Below are 24719 nucleotides of genomic sequence, written 5' to 3' on the forward strand. Positions count from 1 at the left end.
GCCGTCATCATTGATTTGCACAAAAAGGGCTTCACAGGCAAGGATATTGCTGACAGTAAGATTGCACCTAAATCAACCATTTATGGGATCATCAAGAACTTCATGGAGAGCGGTTAAATTGTTGTGAAGAAGGCTTCAGGGCACCAAGAAAGTCCAGCAAGCGCCAGGACCGTCTCCTAAAGTTGATTCAGCTGCGGGATCGGGGCACCACCAGTACAGAGCTTGCTCAGGAATGGCAGCAGGCAGGTGTGAGTGCATCTGCACGCACAGTGAGGCGAAGACTTTTGGAGGATGGCCTGGTGTCAAGAAGGGCAGCAAAGAAGCCACTTCTATCCAGGAAAAACATCAGGGACAGACTGATATTCTGCAAAAGGTACAGGGATTGGACTGCTGAGGACTGGACTGCTGAGGACTGGACTGCTGAGGACTGGACTGCTGAGGACTGGACTGCTGAGGACTGGACTGCTGAGGACTGGGGTAAAGTCATTTTCCCTGATGAATCCCCTTTCCGATTGTTTGGGGCATCTGGAAAAAAGCTTGTCCGGAGAAGACAAGGTGAGCACTACCATCAGTCCTGTGGTAAAGCATACAACAGTAAAGCATCCTGAGACCATTCATGTGTGTGGTTGCTTCTCAGCCAAGGGAGTGGGCTCACTCACAATTTTGCCTAAGAACACAGCTATGAATAGAGAATGGTACCAACACATCATCAGAGAGCAACTTCTCCCAACCATCCAGGAACAGTCTGGTGACAAACAATGCATTTTCCAGCATGATGGAGCACCTTGCCATAAGGTAAAAGTGATAACTAAGTGGCTCGAGGAACAAAACATTGATATTTTGGGTCCATGGCTTAGGAACCCCCCCCTCCCTCCCCGACCTTTATCCCATTGAGAACTTGTGGTCAATCCTCAAGAGGCGGGTGGACAAACAGAAACCCACAAATTCTGACAAACTCCAAACATTGATTATGCAAGAATGGGCAACCATCAGGATGTGGCCCAGAAGTTAATTGACAGCATGCCATCAGTCAGGATGTGGCCCAGAAGTTAATTGACAGCATGCCATCAGTCAGGATGTGGCCCAGAAGTTAATTGACAGCATGCAGGGCGGATTGCAGAGGTCTTGAAAAAGAAGGGTCAACACTGCAAATATTGACTCTTTGCATCAACTTCATGTAATTGTCAATAAAAGCCTTTGACACTTATGAAATGCTTGTAGTTATATGTCAATGTTCCATAGTAACATCTGAAAAAATATCTAAAGATGCTGAAACAGCAAACTTTGAGGAATATAATATTTGTGTCATTCTCAAAACTTTTGGCCATGACTGTATGTAAACTTCTGACCCACTGGGAATGTGATGAAAGAAATAAAAGCTGAAATAAATCATTCTCTACTATTATTCTGACATTTCACATTCTTAAAATAAAGTGGTGATCCTAACTGACCTAAGACAGGGAATTAGTACTAGGATTAAATGTCAGGAATTGTGAAATACTTACACCTGAGCCAAATACATTTAAAGTATGTAAACTTCTGACTTCAACTGTATGTGACTTATGTGGCAGGTTAGGAGAACTTGCGTAGCAGGTTAGGATAATTAATGTGGCAGGCTAGGAGAATTAGGTTAAGGTTAGGAAAAGGGTTAGGGTTAGCGAAAATGCTTTCCTAACCTTCTGCGAAAAGTCACTTCTGGTCATAATTGTATCGAAGTGGCGTGTTTTCAAGGAGTCCCGTTTGTGTTGATTCAGTATAACAGGGATGATGGTGAGTATTGTTCTTCATCCTATCTGTGTTTCTCCGTAGCGAGAGGAGGAGCAGGAGGAAGAGGAGGAGGAGAGGAGTAACACCAAAATGAGTCTGGATAGATCAAGAACTCTGGACAGACTACGCAGCTTCAAACAGGTGAGGTCGCCGCTACCTCTGAAGAACACTCAAACTCTCATGCTGTGTTTAGACCCGGGTCATGTTGTAACTGTTGGTTCTGTCTGTTGCAGCGTTTCCCTGGTCAGGTGACTCTGAAGTCCAGCAGACTGCTCATGTCTCACAGCCAGTCCCGGAAGAAAACCATCTCCTCCTCCCCCCTCTCCCCTGCGGGGAGGCCTGAGACCCTAGCTGCCAGCGTCCAGACAGACACCGCTGACCTCTCAGAGCTCTCTGCCCCCTCCTCTCTAACTCCTCTCTCAGCGCTCCCGTCCTCTGCACCTCCACCACCTCCTCCTCCTCCACCCCCTCCCTCCTTAGAGGACCTCTCCAGTGAAGGAGGGGAGCAGGCTCACCCCACTAGCCCAGTTCGGCAGTCCAAGGCTGGGTTGGATTCAGAGCCTCTCCCTCTGGCTCCTTTCTCCCCACGGTTCTTTGACAGCAGTCAGCTGCAGACAGCCAGGAAGAAACTGAAGAAGACCGCCTCACTGGACTCCTCACAGTGGAGGAGAGGTGAGTCATGACAACATACTATTACTAATAATGTATTTTAAAGGAAAATCTCTGAATGAGAAATTGACTCGATTTTTCCTCTGACATTGTTCCATTCTCCCGTCTCTGCAGCGAGTTCCCCCATGGACGAGGTCCTGAACTCCCTCAAGCGAGGCAGCTTCCACCTGCGGAAGGCAGAGCTCCGGGTCCTAGCCCCCGATCCAGACGATGACGAGAGCAACAACATCCTGGCCCAGATCAGGCAGGGCGTTAGGCTGAGGAAGGTGCGGACGCGACCGGACCAGCAGCGGCACCCCAAGGGCTCGTTCCCCCACTCTGCCGACGCTTTGACCCGCTCCATCCACGAAGCCCTGAGACGCATCAAGGAGGCTTCGCCCGAGTCCGAGTCTGAGGATGAGGGCCTGCCCTGCACCGACTGGGACTCTGACCTTTGATCTCAGCCTGCTACTATCTACTATTTCTGGCTCCACACGGACAGACCCAGAAAGCGGTGAGATGTTTCCTGGTCTTTTTTATCTTCAGAAAATAGGTCAGAAGTAACTTTTTCTTACTGTTTCTTCTCGTCTTTGAAATGGACCACTAGCCTTTCCTCCTGCTTTTCTATGTTGTGCTCCTCCTGCTCTATCCCAAGTCAAGCACATTGAGATCCTTGTGATGGAAGTCACTATGGAAATAATATTCCTTCATTGTCCTGTACCAAGTGGGGGAATAAGGGCCCCTTGTCAGTGCACCGACTAGAAAGCCAGGGTTCTGGGATCCCGTATGTAGACTGAACTATGAGGTTGGAGAGTTGAACTGTAGGTTGCTGTGGTGTGTTTGCTTTTACATGTGACAGGATTGAGCGTTTTCTTCAACCCCCTGCAGAATAAGGTGTGTTATTGCTTGGCTGGAACAAAAGCTTGCACCCACATGGGTGAGCTTGGCCACCCCTGATATTGGGGTTGAGAAGTCATGATGATGTTCTCTGTAAGATCGGAGCCCTGACAGCCAGCTGAAGTATCCAGCTCTACACAGGTGTCATTCATTCCAAATACCATATTAATATTCATGAAGTGTGTTGTTTCTGTTGACATTTTTTAACTATTACCTTTTACGGTCATTTTTATTTCGAAAGGTGTTTTTTTTTTTTTTTACTGCCTTGTTTTTACTGCTATTATTTTCCAAGCGAGTCCACTAGTAGCGGTTTTACCAGGAGTCGCTTCATGTTTTATCTACGTTTGACTATTTTATCCGTTTTTATATCTAAGTGTTGTCAAAACTGAAACGATTCTTGCACTGTATGAAGGACACAATGAAGAAAGAATGCTGTACTGTTAGGAACTGAAGGACTGAGAGTGCACAACTGCTGTCCAAATTGTTTGGCCAGGTCAAAGGTCGTAGTACTGTATTTTTCCAGCACCATCTTCAGTGGTCTTGAAAAACAGTCACATAGAAATGTATGGTGCTGATATGATTGTCTGTCATATAGAATAGGGATCCTGTCAGCTCCATTCATCATATTTCTGTGTGTTTACCTCACTGAATCCACTAGTGGTGTGGTAACTAACCTCAGTGAGTTAGTGGACTGAGCATATGGAGCTCATGCTGTGTCTTTATGGCAAGTGGTCAAAATCCAATCATGTGACTTTCTGCAGCATCCAGATCTCTGGCTGCGTCTCAGTATGAAGTGGGTTCCTCGTCTCCTCTCCATTTGCACTGATCTATAAAGCGTGGGTAGGTGACAGCAACATAGTGGAATGACTCAGTGGAATTAGCTTTCCACTTTCTTAGTGCAGATGGAGAGAAGTTTAAGAGTCTAGAGGCAGTCATTTTAGTTATGAGATGCCCTCCTAGTCCTGTCTCATGTTCTCGGTAGACAGGTTTTTACAGTATGTATATCTGTTGGGAAATCACTCGTTTTCATCATTGTATTTATGTATGTTTTCTTTTATACATATCTTTGTATAATCCAAATGTATTAGTTTCCATTTTTAGCCATCTAATCTTATGTCTACAGTTTGACCTATGACCTTATGCATGTGGCTGGCCTGGTCTGATTTGAAGATGAATCTGTCACTAGATAAGTGCAATATTAAACTGAAAAATGTATTATAATGTAATCAAGTGTACATCCTGAAAATACATTGGCATGCTTAAAAACGTATTTATTGAGTAACTTTTGTTTTAAGAAATGGAGTAAGGATTTCTAAAGCAATACCACACAATTTAATGTGCTTTTTTTTTTGCATTTGACTCGTCTTTTCCCGTCATCGCATTCCTAACTGCTTTATATATATCCCAGTTATTTTTTCCCCCTTCAAAATAAAACAAAGTACCAAAATGTCTCCCTGTCCTGTTCTTTGACTTGGCATCACAGAGCCATTAGAACTCAGTGTTTGGCCAAACCAGCCAGCCTTCTGTTGGGCCTAGAACATCCACGTTAACCACAAATAGTCATTCATAAAAATACTGCCAGATGAACCCCTTTAGGCAGTAAGTGGATGTGATTTTTATACAAGCAAGAGGACTGCATGGGATCTTAACTGGTCTCTACAGAGAATAATGTACAGATTAGACAACCAAAGAAACGAGCAACATTCAGATGAGTGAAAATGGGGAAAATATTACACAACCCTCATGTTAAATTTTTTTTTATTTTACTATAAACTGAAAATTACAATTGTGTTTAAGCATGTGGCATAATCAACATTTAAAATGATTACTCAAATGTTTCTCCCCTTTCAAACTGTAGAAGTACAGATCATAAATGAAACGCTATAAAGCCAACTCACCCAGACACCCCATTTAAGTCTCCCAAAGATACTAGAACCAACAACAAGCTCTTAAAGGTCGACGTTGGGCAAAAACTGAAATAATGGCTTTAAACTGTAACTGATCACTGCGCCATCATACCAGGTCAATGCTTAAAAACTTAAATAATTGGATGAGTAAGATATTTGGCTAAAGAAGTGCCATTTCTTACCAATATCTACAGCTTCCATCCAAAACAAAATTGGTCGCAACGCACGACACATCAACGAACCACCAAAGGCACACCCCATTTCTGTTTGAGAAAGGGGCAGTGTCTGACCACTTTTCGTGCCCAAAGTTGACCTTTAAATAGTGTTCTTCACGTATACATATAGTTAGAATTTTTTATACATTATCACAGATTTTTGGCAATAGTAAATCCCACAAAAGTACCGTAGTTAGTTACCATTGATCCATATTTGTACCAAAGGCAACGTCAACAAAATTCACATTCTGTACAGGAAAATATTTTGGCAAAAGGAAAGAAAGTCTCTCTGCAAACCTCACCTGCACGAATTACTATAAATCCATTAGCTTTTTAAATAGTTCAAACATATTGCCAGTCTTTCTCATACCTAAAAAAAAAAAAACCTTGATACCCACATATCAGACAAAAAAAAAAACGAGAGTAAGTGACAAACATCTTTGTTTGATACAATTCTCATTAAAATCTGTGGTTATATCTGGAATAATAAATAAAGGGAAAACACCATGAACCAATCAATCATTGCACTTCCAAGTCGCAACAGAAACAAGGGGAGGGGAAATAAAGAAAAAAAAATCGTTTTGGATTCACCCAAACATACAATTCCATTTTCACAAGACTATAAATGTTATATTAGTATTTGTAATAAAAAGTGAATAGAAAGGAAAGACTTGTAGTCGCTGCTGAGCCAAACCCCAGCATCTGGAGTAGCGTTGTCTCTCCTTACATTTCCCAGAAGAAGAGGAAAATACCTGAAAGTGAGACTTCAACATGTTTATTTTTCTTCTGGATGCTCCCTCTTTGTATTGCTCATTTAGTATAGAAGGTTGTCCAAGATCTGTTCTCAATCTCGGACAATATGCCAGATTCTTCTTCAATCTCCATGGTAACATTGTGATAGGAGGGAGGACATTGGGAGCGTTTAATAAAGTGACTGGGAGGTCATCTGTCTGACCTCTGACCCTTAGTCCAGTGTCAGATGGGACCTCAGAGCGAACGGCCATAAGAGTCCAGTGAAACGCTGTAAAGACCAGTGAGTCTGACTCCATTTCCATGACATCTGATCATCTGACTGTACTTTTGGCTGACATTGATATCTCCATAGTAAACAGAGCAATAGAAGTACTGTAGTAATAACGGAATAAGAATAGTTCAAAAACAGACCTGAATGTGTGGCGGACGACAGCGAAGAGGAAACCATAATAGCAAAACATCCACCAGCGAGCGACTGGATGACTGAACTGAATTTTGCACCAAATAAAATGTAGAAAATGAACGTTTCCTTGTACCTGTTCAAAGTCTGATGGAAGACAACCCTGAAGCAAAATAACCATATTCAACATCCCCTCCTATGGAATGCTAGCCAGAGTATTCAGACCCCTTGGCTTTTTCCACATGTTGTTACGTTACAGCATTATATAAAAAATGTTACTCATCAATCTACACACAATAACCCATAATAACAAAGAGAAAAAAAGATTGACAAATTTTGCAAATGTATTAAATATAAAAAACAGAATTTACATACGTATTCAGATCCTTTGCTATGAGACTCAAAATTAACCTCAGGTGCATCCTGTTTCCATTGATCATCTTTGAGATGTTTCTACAACTTGGAGTCCACCTGTGGTAAATTCAATTGATTGGACATGATTTGGAAAGGCGCACACCTGTCTATACAAGGTCCCACAGTTGACAGTGCATGTCAGAGCAAACACCAAGTCATGAGGTCAAAGGAATTGTCCGTAGAGCTCAGAGACAGGATTGTGTTGAGGCACAGATCTGGGAAAGGGTACCACAAAATGTCTGCTGCATTGAAGATCTCTAAGAACACAGTGCCTGCATTGAAGGTCCCCAAAGACTCTTCCTAGAGCTGGCCGCCCTGCCAAACTGAGAAATCAGGGGAGGAGGGCCTTGGTCAGGGAGAACCCGATGGTCACTCTGACAGAGCTCCACAGTGCCTATGTGGAGATGGGAGAACCTTCTAGAAGGACAACTGTCTCTGCAGCACTCCACCAATCAGGCCTTTATGGTAGAGTTGCCAGACAGAAGTCTCTCCTCAGTAAAAGCACATGACAGCGCACTTGAAGTCTGGAGGAAACCTGGCACCATCACTACAGTGAAGCGTGGTGGTGGCAGCATCATGCTGTGGGGATGTTTTTCAGCGGCAGGTACTAGTCAGGATCAAAAGAAAGATGATTGTAGCAAAGTACAGAGAGACCCTTGATGTAAATCCGCTCAAGAGCGCTCAGAACCTCAGACTGGGCCGAAGGTTCATCTTCCAACAGGACAACGTCCCTAAGCACACAGCCAAGACAACGCAGGAGTTGTTTCGGGACAAGTCTGAATGTCCTTGAGTGGCCCAGCGAGAGCCTGGACTTGAACCTGGGCTCGAACATCTCTGGAGACCTGAAAATAGCTGTGTAGTGACCCTCCCCATCCAACCTGACAGAGCTTGAGAGGATCCGCAGAGAATAATGGGAGAAACTCCCCAAATACAGGTGTGCCAAGCTTGTAGTGTCATACCCAATTTGAAGGTGCTTCAACAAAGTACTGAGAAAGGGTCTGAATACTTACGTAATTGTGATATTCATTTGTTTTGCAAAAAAATTCTAAAAACCTGTTTTTGCTTTGTCATTATGGAGTATTGCGTGTAGATCGATGGCGAAATTATTTAAACATTTTTAATAATGAGGCTGTAACGTAACAAAATGTGGAAGAAATCAAGGGGTCTGAATACTTTCCGAATGCTCTGTAAATATTTGAGCAGTTTGTAGTCAGAGCGTGAAGAACATCCCACAGGGAGGGAGAAGAAGAGACGGAAGGCAGGGAAGGCAGGGTGTAAGCAAAGCCTCAACAGGACCTCTGTGAAGTGAGTGAGTGGATGTGCATACAGTATACAGGTGTACCAGCATTATGCACGTTGTGAACATTAGCCAAAACTAAATCCAAGCGAGCAAGTCTATCTATTTACTACCAATGTGCACGTTTTCAGTAGAGTGGAGCATAATGACTATATGTGTAGTAATAACAGAGTGAATATTTCCGTGCAGTGCCTTTGTGCACTGACTAGCAGTATTCTCCCATCACTGTGTTGTTATTATGGTGGTGATGGTGTAGGAGTACTGAAGCTCCACCAGGGGGAGCACTTCTCTCCTCTAGCTGCTGCTGCCCTCAATGAGTCTGGCCAGGCTGTCTCGGAGCTCTGTCAGCTCAAAGATCTTCCCGTCCAGCAGCTCCAGCAGGGTGCGCAGACTCTTCCTGAAGGCCTCTCTCTCCAGCTGACTGCCCTCCAGACGCTGCTCTAACTCCACCAGCTGAGCTTCCAACATCTGGTTCCTCTCCTCCGTCTCCTGGGAGTGGAGGGGGGGGGGGGCAGGTGTTAACATGTGCACACACACACATTCATAAAACACTCACTCGTTCCAGTGAAAACGTAACATTATGATTATAACTACTGTTCCCTGAAGGAGGGGAACGAGGTACAACATACTATGGGGGCGTCGCACTCTCGCGACTTCAGTTGAAGGATCTAAAATCACGCCTGACAAGGCCAATGAAATCTGTGCCTTGCTGGAAGCCCTGCCTTCCCCAGGTGATACATTCCTTCAATTTAACACGGCTCTTCACCTTGCACCGGGATGGGCCGAAGCGGGGCCATGTCGGTGTTGTACCTCGTTTCCCTCCTTCAGTGAACAGTACACACAGAACATGATTGCCATATTCTCAGAACATAACATGTTCATGTTCGAGACGCGATTCATGGGAACGTTGCGAGAACATTCACGTGTCCAGTTTTCTGAGGGTGGGGAGAATATCCCATCAACGGTCCCATGAAACGTGTCTAGAACATTCATATCTTATGTTCTGAGAACATGACAACCATGTTCTGTGTACATTTGGTGGGACATTGATGGAATGTTTTCCTAACCCAACAGAAAACTGGACACATGAATGTTCTTGCAACCTTCCCATGAAACGTGTCTAGAACATTCATGTCATAAGTTCTGAGAACATAGTAACTACGTTCCGGGTAAGTTACTTTGTGTAACAGTATAGACTTTACGTCCGTCTCCCCGACCTGGACGCGAACCAGGGACGCTCTGCACACGTCAACAGTCACCCTCGAAGCATCGTTACCCATCGCTCCACAAAAGCCGTGGCCCTTGCCGAGCAAGGGGAACAACTACTTCAAGGTCTCAGAGCGAGTGATGTCACCGATTGAAACGCTATTAGCGCACACCACCGCTAACTAGCTAGCCATTTCACATCGGTTACAATTGGACATTACGGGAATGGTCTCTTGGACATATTTATTGAACATCCCAGGAACATTCCTATGAAGATTTTAGTTAATGACCTAATGGGAACTACGGGAATGTTCTCTAAAGTTGTGGGAATGTTTGTTGTTAGCTGAGAAGTCCCGACCCCTTTTCGAAGAAAGGAAATACCGTCTGTACCAGCCGTCCTGGATCCGACAAAGAAACCACTCGGATTGCCCGCGTCTGGAGACGGCAGGATATTGCCTCCCCCAAAACGGACACCAAGGCCTTGGGAACAGTCGACGTGATGACGCCCCAGGAGCATGAGGGGCGGCCAACAAATTGTAGCCTGTAACCCGACATCACCGTTCGCGTGATCCAGAGCAACACTGTGCATGCACGCCATTGGTCAGAGCAGACAGCAAGCCTCCTGTCAAGTGGCATCTGAAGGGGCGCTACGCCATCTTGTGGACTGGAAAAGATGGGATATTTTGGGGTTTCGACCACCATGTGTCTGAACGTGGAGAAGGGACACTTTATTGAACCCACGTGTGGGAGACGCAACACATTTGGTACCCGTGAACACTGTGGAACTTTGAGTTGACACAACTGTGTTTATGCGCCAAGGTTTGCCTGGAACCCGGGCCAGGCTGTGTTCACGGACTCCGGCAATCAGTGACGTACCCCGATTGGCAGTGCCCCTTGATGGTACTTCTGTCACAGCGAGCCTGCCACGGTTTTAGCCGGGGACCGGCTGGCACCCAGCGCTGGACTCATACGCATTAAAAATAGACCCAGGAAAACCTCTATCATTTTCTTTATTTTTACTATTTTCTAGTGAAGACATCAAAGCAATGAAATAACACATATGGAATCATGTAATAACCGAAAAAAAAGTGTTAAACCAATCAAAATAAGAGCTCAAGTCCAAATTATGGCTCGAATAAGCAAAGAGAAGCGACAGTCCATCATTACTTTAAGACATGAAGGTCAGTCAATGTGGAAAATTTGCAGTCGCAAAAACCACAAAGTGCTCTGATGAAACTGGCTCTCATGAGGACCTGCCACAGGAAAGGAAGACCCAGAGTTACCTCTGCTGCAGAGGATAAGTTCATTAGAGTTACCAGCCTCAGAAATTGCAGCCCAAACTGTTCAGAGGGGACTGCGTGAATCAGGCCTTCATGGTTGAATTTCTGCAAAGAAACCACTACTAAAGGACACCAATAAGAATATACTTGCTTGGGCCAAGAAACACGAGCAATGGACATTAGACCGGTGGAAATCTGTCCTTTAATGAGTCCAAATTTTACATTTTTGGTTCCAACTGCCATGTCTTTGTGAGACGCAGAGTAGGTGAATGAACGATCTCCGCATATGTGGTTCCCACCCTGAAGCATGGAGGAGGTAGTGTGATGGTGCTTAGCTGGTGACACTGTCAGTGATTTATAATTGAAGTCGGATGTTTGCATACACCTTATACAAATACATTTAAAAACTCAGTATTTCACAATTCCTGACATTTAATCAGAGTAAAAAATCCCCATCTTAGGTAAATTAGGACCACCACTTTATTTTAAGAATGTGAAATGTCAGTATAATAGTAGTGAGAAGGATTTATTTCAGCTTTTATTTCTTTCATCACATTCCCAGCTGGTCAGAAGTTTATATACACTCAATTATTATTTAGTAGGATTGCCTTTAAATTGTTTAACTTGGGTCAAACGTTTTGAGTAGCCTTCCACAAGCTTCCCACAATAAGTTGGGTGCATTTTGGCCCATTCCTCATGACAGAGCTGGTGTAAATGAGTCAGGTTTGTAGGCCTCCTTGCTCGCACGCACACAGTCATTGTCCACTTGGAAGACCCATTTGGGACCAAGCTTTTTACTTCTTGACTGATGTCTTGAGATGTTGCTTCAATATATCCACATCATTTTCCTCCCTCTTGATGCCATCTATTTGGGAAGTGCACCAGTCCCTCCTGCAGCAAAGCACCCCCACAACATGATGCTGCCACCCCCACGCTTCACGGTTGGGATGGTGTTCAAGCCTCCCCCTTTTTCCTCCAAACATAACGATGGTCATTATGGCCAAACAGTTCTATTTTTGTTTCATCAAACCAGAGGACATTTCTCCAAAAAGTATGATCTTTGTCCCCATGTGCAGTTGCAAACCGTAGTCTGGCTTTTTTTATGGCAGTTTTGGAGCAGTGGCTTCTTCCTTGCTGAGCGGCCTTTAAGGTTATGTCGATATAGGACTTGTTTTACTGTGGATATAGATACTTTTGTACCTGTTTCCTCCAGCATCTTCACAGGGTCCTTTGCTGTTGTTCTGGGATTGTTTTGCACTCGTTCATCTCTAGGAGACAGAACGCGTCTCGTTCCTGAGCGGTATGACTGGTCCTTGGTCCCATGGTGTTTATACTTGCGTACTATTGTTTGTACAGGTGAACGTGGTACCTTCAGGCGTTTTGAAATTGCTCCCAAGGATCAACCAGACTTGTGGAGGTCTACAATTTTCTCTGAGGTCTTGGCTGATTTCTTTTGATTTTCCAATGATGTCAATCAAAGAGGCACCGAGTTTGAAGGTAGGCTTTGAAATGCATCCACAGGCACACTTCGAATTGATTCAAATGATGTCAATTAGCCTATCAGAAGCTTTTAAAGCCATGACATAATTTTCTGGAATTGTCCTAGTTGTTTATAGGCACAGTCAACTTAGTGTATGTAAACCTCTGACCCACTGGAATTGTGGTACAGTGAATTATAAGTGAAATAATCCATCTGTAAACAATTGTTGGAAAATTTACTTGTGTCCTGCACTAACTGACTTGCCAAAACTATAGTATGTTAACAAAACATTTGTGGAGTGTTTGCAAAACAAGTTATAATGACTCCAGCCTAAGTGTATGTAAACTTCCGACTTCAACTGTGTTTATAATTCAAGGCACACTTAACCAGCATGGCTACCACAGCTTTCTGCAGCGATAAGCCATCCCATCTGGTTGCCATGTTCTCAGAACATAAGATATGAATGTTCTAGGCAAGTTTCAGGGGAACATTGCTAGAACATTCATGGGTTCAGTTTTCTTTGGGAAAACATTCCATCAATGTCCCACAGCTCCAGGCCGTGTAAGGGCTATTTGACCAAGAAGGAGAAGAATGGGGTGCTGCATCAGATGACCTGGCCTCCACCATCATCTGACCTCAACCCAATTGAGATGGTTTGGAATGAGTTGTACCACAGAGTGAAGGAAAAGCAGCCAACAAGTGCTCAGCATATGTGGGAACTCCTTCAAGACTGTTGGAAAAGCATTCCAGGTGAAGCTGGTTGATGCTGGTTCAAGGAAAAGGGTGGCTACTTTGAAGAATCTAAAATATATCTTGATTTAACACTTGTTTTGGTTACTACATGATTCCATATGTGTTATTCCATAGTTTTGATGTATTCCATATGATTCTACAATGTAGAAAATAGTAAAATAAAGAAAAACCCTTGAATGAGTAGGTGTGTCCAAACTTTTGACTGGTACTGCAAGTATTCACACCCCTAAGTCGATACCTACCTACAGCAGTGAATCTTTCTGGGTACGTTTCTAAGGGCTTTCCACACCTGATTGTGCAACCTTTGCCCACTACTCTTTTCAAAATTATTCTAGCTCTGTCAAATTGGTTGTTGATCATTGCTAGACAACCATTTTCAGGTCTTGAGAATATTGAGAGTAGTATTCCGTAATTGGATTTTCCACAAACATAACACTTAGTTTTCAAGACAAAAATGTATTACTTTAGTACCTCGTTGCAAACAGGATGCATGTTTTAGAATATTTTGTATTCTGTACAGGCTTTCTTCTTTTCCCTCTGTCATTTAGGTTAGTATTGTGGAGTATATACAATGGATTGCCAATCCTCAGTTTTCTCCCAGTACAGCCAATATGCTCTGTAACTGTTTTAAAGTCCCTATTGGCCTCATGGTGAACTCCCTGACCGGTTTCCTTCCTCTCCGGCAACTGAGTTAGGAAGCACGTCTGTATCTTTGTAGTGACGGTGTATTGATACACCATCCAAAGTGTAATTAATAACTTCATAATGCTCAAAAGGGAAATCTGCTTTTTAATTTTAACCCGTCTAACGGTGGAATTGGGTCTCTCTTTTGTTTAGTATACGTAGCTAAGGGGGGTTTTCCAATACCTCGCAAAGAAGGGTGGATAAAAAATGTTCGTTTAAAAAAAAACAGAATGAATACCCATTTGAGCATGGTGATGTTATTAATTACACTTTGGATGGTGTCAATACACAGTCACTACAAAGATACAGACGTGCTTCCTAACTCAGTTGCCGGAGAGGAAGGAAACCGGTCAGGGAGTTCACCATGCGGCCAATGGGGACTTTAAAACAGTTATAGAGTTTAATGGCTGTGATAGGAGAAAACTGAGGATCAACAACATTGTATTTACTCCACAATACTAACCTAATTGACAGAGTGAAAAGAAGGAAGCCTGTACAGAATATTTATTGTTCTCCAAAACCTGCATCCTGTCTGCAACAAGGCACTAAAGTAATACTCCAAAAAAATTGGCAAAGCAATTTACTATTTGTCCTGAATAAAAAGTGTTATGTTTGGGGCAAATCCAACACAGCACATTACTGAGTACCACTCTCCATATTTTCAAGCATAGTGGTAGCTGAATCATGTTATGGGTATACTTGTCGTTAAGGAGAGGGGAGACTATCCGGATAATAAAGAAATGGAATGGCGCTAAGTGCAGGTAAAATCTCATAGAGGAAAATCTAGTTCAGTCTGCTTTCCACCAGAAAGAGATGGATTCCCCTTTCAGCAGGACAAAACACAAGGCCAAATCTACACTGGAGTTGCTTACCAAGAAGACGGTGAATGTTCCCGAGTGGCCGAGTTGCAGTTTTGAGGTAAATCTACTTAAAAATACAGTCAAAGCCTATGAATACTTCCTGAAGGCACTGTTTGTCTGCTGCAGCGGGACAAGAGAGAGCCATGAGAGAAAACGAGTTTTGATCAGTCATGGAAATAAAAGTGCTGAAACAAATTGGTTTCCCATTTAGAAAGATGGAGAACAAGCTATGCCAAAGTTTTTGTGCAGGTACAGCCAACAAGCACAAAAATGATATTGTAATATTGTCAAAACTATACGATATATCGTCAAAAAAAATATCCCGATATGTAACTATCAATTTTTTCTCCAATCATTATCGAAGGGATGAGCACGCTCAACCGCTAAGGGACCGTTTAGTTGGTGCAACATAAGACAGTCCTGTGTTCCAAATGTTTGTTTTGGCAGCGTGAATCGTTCCTGTCAACACCGAAGTGAAGAGAGGAATAATTGAATCAATGAATCTGATGCCTCAAGCTTATCTCCTGTGGAAGGCGGGGCTTCCAGCGAGGCGCAGATTTCATTGGCCTTGTCAGGTGTAATTTTAGATCCTTCAACTGAAGTCACGAGAGTGCCACTGCCCACACTATGTTGTACCGAAGCTGACTGACTGAAAGAGAACTGGTGTGTAAAAGGCCCAGTGCGGTGTGTTCATTCGTCTCGCCTGCAGTTTCTGTGTTAGTGATTCCTTTTGAGTCTGGAACTCATTGGCGCTCTCCACTTCCTCTTTCAGCCTCTCCAGTTCCTGCAGGGAGGGAAAAGATACATTTACAAGTTTCAAGTTTTATTTGTCACATGCACAAGTACAGTGAAATGCTTATCTTGCAAGCCCTTCCCAACAGGGCAGTATTCAATATCAAAATAGTTTAACCAACAAAAATACAAAAAACCAGGAGACTGTAAGCTACATACAGGATCAGTGCCAGTACCAAACGTACAATGTGCAGGGATACTGGAATGGCTCTAAAGACACAGCGCTTACATGTATGCGTTTCTCCTTCACACAAATGCCGTTTACATGCCACAAGCACTTGCGCGCACACACACTCCTTACCTCCTCCTTGGACTTCAATGCCGACTCCAGTTCTTCTATCGTCTGGTTGAGCTCAGTCTTCTGGGATTTGATGACGGTCATCTGACCACTCACACACTCCAGCTCTGTCACCTGAGGACATACACAGTGTGGGTAATCATAGAGTTTAAAAAAAAAATAAATATTTTGAATGTTCTTTGTGTAACCATTCTGATCCGTTTGTTCAGCCTCTCTTTATTACAGACCTGGGCTCCAATTCTATTTCTAATATCTCAATTACTTTCACATTGCACTTCGAAGTAAGTATTCCGATATGTTTTATTTGTAAAGACAAGTAGTTGAATATCGGAATGTATTTGAAAATACACTTGGAAATTATTGGCATGTATTTAAAAAGAGTCAAATACACTGACTCAAAAACACTCGCAAGCATTTGGAAATAATTTGAAAAATAAGTATTTGAAAATACTTTCAAAAAGTTCCAATACAAGTTGTTGATTCGGGCCACATTATTTAAAAAATAAATAAAAAAAACACACAGAAAATAAGTATTTAAATAACAGATCATCAAATACACATGTATTGAAAACCAGGTCTGCTCTTCTACCCGTTTATAAACTCAGTCTTACTAGTTTGTATAGTTAATTTATCTTAGCCATTTGTGTATTCTCTCTCTATTACTTTATAAAGTTAGTCAGTCTTACATGTGTATGTAGTCTCTCAGCCTCCTCCTGGTAAGCAGACAGATGTGTATTCTATAAAGTTAGTCAGTCTTACATGTGTATGTAGTCTCTCAGCCTCCTTCCTGGTAAGCAGACAGATGTGTATTCTATAAAGTTAGTCAGTCTTACATGTGTATGTAGTCTCTCAGCCTCCTCCTGGTAAGCAGACAGATGTGTATTCTATAAAGTTAGTCAGTCTTACATGTGTATGTAGTCTCTCAGCCTCCTCCTGGTAAGCAGACAGATGTGTATTCTATAAAGTTAGTCAGTCTTACATGTGTATGTAGTCTCTCAGCCTCCTCCTGGTAAGCAGCCAGATGTGTATGCTATAAAGTTAGTCAGTCTTACATGTGTATGTAGTCTCTCAGCCTCCTCCTGGTAAGCAGACAGATGTGTATGCTATAAAGTTAGTCAGTATTACACGTGTATGTAGTCTCTCAGCCTCCTCCTGGTAAGCAGACAGATGTGTATTCTATAAAGTTAGTCAGTCTTACATGTGTATGTAGTCTCTCAGCCTCCTCCTGGTAAGCAGACAGATGTGTATTCTATAAAGTTAGTCAGTCTTACATGTGTATGTAGTCTCTCAGCCTCCTCCTGGTAAGCAGCCAGTTGTTGTTTCCACTGTTTGACATTGGCTGTGTTAGTCAGTCTTACATGTGTATGTAGTCTCTCAGCCTCCTCCTGGTAAGCAGCCAGTTGTTGTTTCCACTGTTTGACATTGGCTGTGGACTCCAGCAGAGCTGCTGTCAGCTTGGCATTGTTGCCCTTCAGGGCTGCCAGCTCGGCCTCCCAGTGCTTGTTTATACTGGACGAACTGGGGACAGACAGACAGCCAACCATAAACTTCAGAAGTGTTTAGGTGACCATGAGTGGAGACCAAGATCCAGACTGATTTAGACCAGGACATGAATGCTTTTTTTGTAGTCTTGAGTGGTCTTAAGACCACAAGATTAACACTCCATCTCTGATAAAACGTCATAATTGTCTTCCTGAAGAATAGAAATGCTATCATTTGAAGAGTATCGAATACTAAACCATTCCAGCAGCAATGTACAAATGATACACGTTCAACTTCCTGTTCATCAGCATTACCAAGCTCAGAGGGCAGAGGTGACATAAGGGGAACCACGTATAGTGAATATGGAGAGCTGGGGGGACCAAATGCATTTCCATTCATTTAGTAATTCATAATTAAATCAGAGCCACACAGTGTTTTAATGTAATGCTTTACTGCTGTCCAGGGGTTCTGGGACCACATGAATAAGAGATGGATAAATAGACACATCCAAGGCCTGGCCGGGGCGAACCGCACGGTACTGCTGCTGTGCCAATTTCACTTTAAACCAACACTCTAAAGAGAGGTCCCAGTGGACAGTTAAACCCCCCACCCCCCCATTACCAGGCTGAACATGGGAGCACTGTGGAGTACTGCGTCTGTTCAGCGTGTAACAGAGGAAGATGAGGGAATTTTAAATGAGGGAAGTGGAAGACAGTTTTTGTATTTAAATTGGTGTTAGCTTAACATTTCCACAGAATGTGTTCATTTCTTCAGCCTTCGTCCACTGTCCGACCATGCATTGCCCAATAAGGTGCACCTCTCTTTGGGCTTGGCACCCTACTCCTGCCCCCGGTTTTAGAGCCTGGTTCTTACCTGTGAGAGAAGGGCAGTTGGTTCTGAGACGGCTCGGCTCGGGGCTCGGGGAGGTACTGCGGCGTTTCGGGGGTGGTGCCCCTCTCGTCATCAGTGCCGTTGATGCTCTCCGGGGTCAAAGGTGACTGCAGGTCGCCGGTGGCCGACTCCTGGAATGACGTAAACCAGAAGGTTAAAGGAACAAAAATACCCATAACCTGTTGTGGTATGTTCTCATGTGCTGGGTAAAGAAAAGACTGGTGTAATGTGGAGAGAATACCTGCAAAAATGATTCATACTCCACAGAAAGTGATGTTACATTTAGTTTTTTTTTCAAGTGAGCAGGACTATGTGTTTTTAAGTGAGCCTGAAACATCACTTTATGGGAGCATAAATATCTGACATTGGGAGATAGGAGCGTTCATCTGAGACCGTGATGTTAATCTGGGTGTTAATCTGATATTAGGATGGGAGAGAGAGAGGGGTTGTTAATCCATGGCGGAGGGCAGGGTTCTCCCCAAAGAGTGGAACAGTGCCATTCAACACCATGTTCAATTCTGGTTTAAATATATACGGTACATCCATTTTTCTAAGATAACTGCTGTGACGACATTCTGGGGAGACCCCCTGAAGGGCTGGAGTGTGTTAGCCTGGGGTTGGGTGGAAGCTGGAGGTGTCAACGCTGGACTGGGGTAGGAGGCGACGCAGGAGGGTTATCTGAGACTGGGGTCAGATGACAATGATTTTGATTTAATTTTACCTTCTTTCTTACAGGTACTTTGGGAGGTACTTTGGGAGGTACTTTGGGAAGTACTGGGAGCACATTCTTTTTAACTGCAGCGACCTGGGAAAGAATTGCAGGGGAGAAGAGATGGGTTGAATGAGCCAATCGAAAGCTGGGGGTGGTTGGGTGGCCAGGTTGGGAGTTTAGCCAGGAAACTGGAGTGAACACACTACTCTCGCTATGGGAGTTGTGACCACGGACACTCCCATTAGGAATCAGTTTAACGTCTCATCCTTGGGACTTGACCCTTTTGCAGGGTCGTGTTCCCAATCACTTCCTATGATACTTATATCATTTAAGGTCCATTCACTCCCATTGTTTTCCGGTGAAAATAATTAAATAAAATATATAAGGGAAGGGTTATCCTGGTCCAAAGACACCATGAGGATGGGGTTAGGATTAGGGGTGTTTGTGGTTGGGATTACCTGAGAAGGGGTGCTGGTGAGTTCCATCTTCTCCTGGGATTTCTCCTTGGCTAACCGAGCTGCCTCTTTAAACTCAGCAAACTTCTCTGCAAACTGTGAAAGAACCAAAGACACAGACCAAACTGACTAAACCAGTCCGTGTGTTTGTGATGTGTGTGTCTGTACGCACACGCGTGTTTGTGAGCGCAAGCTTGCATATGTGTCTCCCCGTCCAAGTCTGAGATCCCCCACATGCTTCAGGATGTCCACCATAGAGAGAAATAGTAATGGCGTCTTTTTGTAGGCACCAACTGGCGGTAAGGTTCGTTGGACAAAGCCTATGGTGAAATGAATGGCGTTTCCGTAGGATTTTTCCTTACGCAGAAAATAAGGTCTGTGGTAAACACAGGTTTAGGAGATTTTATACGTTTTGTTCAGCGACACTTTTTGTGAACATTGAAGCATTTATATAATGAAAAAATAAGCACATGAAGGCTTCATAATTCATAAAGGTCATGTTAACTGACTGATATCTCACAGAAAAAAACATAGAAGATCTCCTAAGCCTGTGTTAACCTCAGAACTATTTCGGGGGCGTTTATCCTAAAAACCCTATTCTTTCCTCATTAAATGTTCCCCATAGGGAAGGCTGAACGAACCAGAGGTAACTCATTTCCTGGTTTTAGGACGACACGCTGGCGAGCTCTATTGTCCCTGTATCCAAGCAAACAAAGGTAACCTGCCTAAATGACTAATCGCCCTGTAGCACTACCTTATGTCATCATGAAGTGCTTTGATCCCACCTGGACAAGAGGAATACGCAGACCACAGGCAACAACAACCTCCCCCATGGACCTGGACAAGAGGAATACCTATGTGAGAATACGGTTCATCGGCTACAGTTCAGTTTTCAACACCATAGTCCCTTCAAAGCTCATCGCTGAACTCCTCTCTCTGCAACTGGATCCTGGACTTCCTGACACGCAGACCGCAGGCGGTGAGCATAGGCAACGACAACCTCCCCCAATGGTGACTTTCAACATGGGGGCCCCCAGGGGTGTGTGCTCAGACCCTCCTGTATTCCCTGTACACCCATGACTGCGTGGCCATGACTCAAACACCATCATTAAGTTTGCCGACGAGACAACAGTACCTCGGAACAACAGGCTCCGAGACAGCTTCTACCACCAGACCATCAGAATGCAAAACAGCTAACCCTGTCGGTCTCTCAGTCTGCACAGACCTTAGTGACTATTACACACAAGAACACACACAGCTGCTCTAGTATATGAGTGGTAAGTTGAGCCATTTTTTACATTCAGCATCACTCCGTCAAGGGAAATATAGTAAGGATGTGACCGTTTCAAATGTTTAGGATATGACTGCGTCGGTCCCAAACCGATCCTAATGTAACATGCGTCGGTCAGAAAATGGAATTCAAACGTTACAAATCGCAGATTCAATAACATGGTTTTGCTCATATTACTTTCTCTCTACCATCCCCAAAAAAATACCTCACCTTTTGTGACATCTTCAGTGTCAAACTGCGCACTGTGCCCAGCTTCGCGAGATGTAGTCGGCCTGTTCCTGATCTTTCACATCTGCGCGGCACCTTCAGCATTCAAATGCTAAAATGTCTCGCGCAATATTAGGCTTCATTAGATGAGTGACAACCCACGTCATTTTCTAGGTTATTATTATCTATGCACTGTTGAAAATGGTATTTTACCGGTGTAAAAAGTGAGCTAACGGAGACACAACTCTCATCTGGCTATACATGCTGAATAATAGATTTGATTTAGATTGTTCAGGTGTACCATCAGTAATAGTTTTGCTTTAAACTATCAGTCATTTTTACACGTTCAATTTGATGATTTCATAATGAGGAATCACTTTTGTGAGGCACACTGCATGTAGTGATGTGCAGTTCGCAAACGATACGTTCTTTTTGAACGACTATTTTTACTGACTCGAGAGTCATGATTCGTTTTTCTCAGTCACTTGTTCATTTGACCCGCTGACTGCAATGAGTCCTATAGCACGTAGCTCAAACTGGGGTATTCTCAAACTGGGGTATTCTCAAACTGGGGTACGCTCAAACTGGGGTACGCTCAAACTGGGGTACGCTCAAACTGGGGTACGCTCAAACTGGGGTACGCTCAAACTGGGGTACGCTCAAACTGGGGTACTCTCAAACTGGGGTACTCTCAAACTGGGGTACTCTCAAACTGGGGTACTCTCAAACTGGGGTACTCTCAAACTGGGGTACGCTCAAACTGGGGTACGCTCAAACTGGGGTACGCTCAAACTGGGGTATTCTCAAACTGGTGTATTCTCAAACTGGGGTACGCTCAAACTGGGGTACGCTCAAACTGGGGTATTCTCAAACTGGGGTACGCTCAATGCCGTCGGGGTACGCCAAATAAAAATGCGCTTAACTTTTTTATTTTTATAAAATTATACATTTGGGTTCGTTTTTCTCTCTCGCCTGAGTAGCCTCGTTTCACTGGCAAAAATAAAATGAAACCATCTGGTGTTCAGCGAAACAAAACAATGTCAAATACAGGGAACCTAGACAAATAATTAACATCAAAATCACTTTATGTAATGGTTTTCTTCCTGGGAAGGAGAGGCAGACCAAAACGCAGCGTGGTTGAAGTTCATGGTTCTTTAATAAGAGAAACTTAACATGAACAAACTACAAAACAATAAACGTGGCAAAACCGAAACAGCCCTATCTGGTGCAGAAAACACAAAGACAGGAAACAACAACCCACAAAACCCAACACAAAACAGGCTACCTAAATATGGTTCCCAATCAGAGACAATGACTAACACCTGCCTCTGATTGAGAACCATATCAGGCCAAACATAGAAATAGACAAACCAGACACACAACATAGAATGCCCACCCAGTTCACGTCCTGACCAACACTAAAACAAGGAAAACACAAAAGAACTATGGTCAGAACGTGACACATTAACCGTTACTCTCTTGCGGGAATTCCACTAACGGTCCGTACGTAGCCAATCGTAGCTGCTGCTCATTCTGTTTGCTCGAAAATTGATAAATGTTTTTTTTTAAGGAAGGCCCGTGTCCATAGAGACACATACCAGCTCTACTGGAAGTACTGCTACTACCAGCAGTACTACACCTGCACCTGTCAACGACACAAGTTGTTCTGCGTCCACGAGCACATCCAATGCTAACATCAGTAATTCTACATTTGTTGTTAGCCCAGCTAGCATAGACACTGACAGGTTGTTAGCCCAGCTAGCATGGACACTGACAGGTTGTTAGCCCAGCTAGCATGGACACTGACAGGTTGTTAGCCCAGCTAGCATGGACACTGACAGGTTGTTAGCCCAGCTAGCATGGACACTGACAGGTTGTTAGCCCAGCTAGCATGGACACTGACAGGTTGTGAATCTGATGTAGCCGAAGAGCTACTGCCCCCTTACCCGGGGAAGCACCGAACAACAGACAGGGATGTTGGACCATCAAAGAGGTGCACATATGATGAGAACTACATTGATTTGGGGTTCATTTATACTGGGAGTAGTGCCTTTCCTCAGCTACAGTGTGTTATATGTGCAAAAGTACCATCTCATCTCACGACTCGATGAAACCTTCCCTCTTGCACAGACATTTAGAAGAAAGAAAAAACATGCCAATTTGGAAAATAAGCCACGGGAGTCTTTTGAGCGAGAAATAAGGAGACTTTCGAGTAGTAAGACATGTATAAAAGCAACAGATACCATTAATAAAAAGGGCCTAGAAACATCTTTTATGGTGAGCTACCGAGTGGCTAGGACAGGCAAGCACCATACTATAGTAGAGGACTTCATTCTTCCTGCTGCTGCGGATATGGCTGGAACAATGCTGGGGGAAAAGGCCCAAAAAACTATACAGACAATGCCTTCATCAAACAACACTGTTCCACGATGCATCAGTGACATGGAAGGAGATGTTTTGAAACCATTTCTGCTTGGCATACAAACCAATGAATTCTATGCGTTACTGCTGGATGAGTCAACAGACGTGGCCGGCCTGGCACAGCTCCTGGTATAAGTCCGTTACGTTTATGTGGGGTCAATTAAGGAAGACATCCTCTTCTGCAAACCACTGGAAACCAGGACAACATGAGAGGATATTTTTTAAAGTACTGGACAGCTTTGTGTCATCAAATGGACGTTGGTGGTCAAGATGTGTTGGTATCCTTACTGATGGTGCAAAAGCCATGACAGGGAGACATAGTGGAATGGTAACGCAAGCAGTTACTCCCGACGCCACTGCAGCATCCACCGAGAGGCTCTTGCGGCCAAAGGGATGCCTGGCAGCTTGAGAGACGTTTTAGGCACTACAGTGAAAATCCTTAACTTTGTTAAAAGTTTTTACGCTACTGCTACTCTCTGTTCATCATATATGCATAGTCACTTTAACCATATCTACATGTACATACTACCTCAAAATCAGCCTGACTAACCGCTGTCTCTCACTACTTTTATAGCCTCGCTACTGCATATAGCCTCTTTTTAATGTTTATTTCTTTACTTACCTATTGTTCACCTAACACCTTTTTTTGCACTATTGGTTAGAGCCTGTAAGTAAGCATTTCACTGTGAAGTCTACTACACCTGTTGTATTCGGCGCACGTGATAAATAAACTTTGATTGGATTTAAAGCAAGGCCCCTGAACTCTTGTGTATTTTCTGCACTATGCAATGACATGGGCAGCGACCATGTAACGCTTTTACAACATACAGAAGTACACCCAGAATCTACCTGCCTAGAAGGAAGATTGCTGACTGAACGCAGGTATGTAGACCACCTCAAGATAAACACGTAATATTCAATATCGGTAAGTTAGACTAAATATGAGCACTACACAATCTGGTGGGTAATAACCTTCAATCTAAAAAACACCACAAAACAAATCATAAGACGAGAGAAATGTATCGAAAAATATTACAAAAAACAAGCAACACCCGAACATGACGGAGAGTAAGACAGGGGAACTATTTCAAAACCAAAACGTGACTCTTCTACACACACAGACGGTTTCATCTTTTCACTACCCGGAATGGTAAAGGTCGAAACCGATCTGTTAAAAATCAATAACTGACAAACTGGGCATACTTGAACTAGTCGGTAAGGATATAAAAGAGTTGAAGGCCTACTTGAACTAGTCGGTAAGGATATAAAAGAGTTGAAGGCCTACTTGAACTAGTCGGTAAGGATATAAAAGAGTTGAAGGCCTCGAGATGAGTGACAAAGAAGCTGCGACATTGGAGAAAGACACAAACAAGCTAAAAAGGGACAGTCAATAAGATTGAAACCCAAGTTAATGACCTTTAAAAAGGAGAACATCATTCTGAGAGAAGCCTTACTTGACATACAGACTAGATCCATGAGAATCTGGTACTTACAGGTATCCAAGAGAAAGAAGGAGAAGCTCCTGAATCTGTAGTTAGAGAGTTCCACCTTACAGCGCTCCAGATCCCAAGCAAAGCTATCGACAAAATCCAACTCGAACGTGTACACC

The 24719-nt window shown here is 43.5% G+C and overlaps 2 protein-coding genes across 3 annotated transcripts in view; one reads left to right on the top strand and one right to left on the bottom strand.

Moving 5' to 3' along the window:
- Positions 1-4763, top strand: part of LOC124006955 (junction-mediating and -regulatory protein-like) — a 51584-nt gene extending 46821 nt beyond the window's left edge. Inside the window, exons 8-10 of the mRNA XM_046317147.1 lie at positions 1810-1908; positions 2001-2439; positions 2551-4763. Coding sequence (XP_046173103.1) covers positions 1810-1908; positions 2001-2439; positions 2551-2873 — 861 coding nt within the window. The 3' untranslated portion in view covers positions 2874-4763. The remainder of the gene's footprint in view (positions 1-1809; positions 1909-2000; positions 2440-2550) is intronic.
- Positions 4764-8372: 3609 nt separating this feature from the next.
- LOC124006603 (homer protein homolog 1-like) overlaps positions 8373-24719 on the bottom strand; it is a 60280-nt gene continuing 43933 nt past the window's right edge. The window contains exons 4-10 of one of the 2 annotated variants that reach the window (XM_046316653.1): positions 19195-19287; positions 18746-18829; positions 18007-18155; positions 17010-17169; positions 15655-15765; positions 15265-15345; positions 8373-8787 (exon numbers count right to left, since the gene is read on the bottom strand). In XM_046316653.1, coding sequence (XP_046172609.1) covers positions 8593-8787; positions 15265-15345; positions 15655-15765; positions 17010-17169; positions 18007-18155; positions 18746-18829; positions 19195-19287 — 873 coding nt within the window. In that variant the 3' untranslated portion in view covers positions 8373-8592. The remainder of the gene's footprint in view (positions 8788-15264; positions 15346-15654; positions 15766-17009; positions 17170-18006; positions 18156-18745; positions 18830-19194; positions 19288-24719) is intronic. The other variant, XM_046316654.1, reaches the window with a different exon arrangement.

This window comes from Oncorhynchus gorbuscha, linkage group LG20 (genome assembly GCF_021184085.1).
Source record: "Oncorhynchus gorbuscha isolate QuinsamMale2020 ecotype Even-year linkage group LG20, OgorEven_v1.0, whole genome shotgun sequence".
Taxonomy (NCBI): Eukaryota; Metazoa; Chordata; class Actinopteri; order Salmoniformes; family Salmonidae; genus Oncorhynchus; species Oncorhynchus gorbuscha.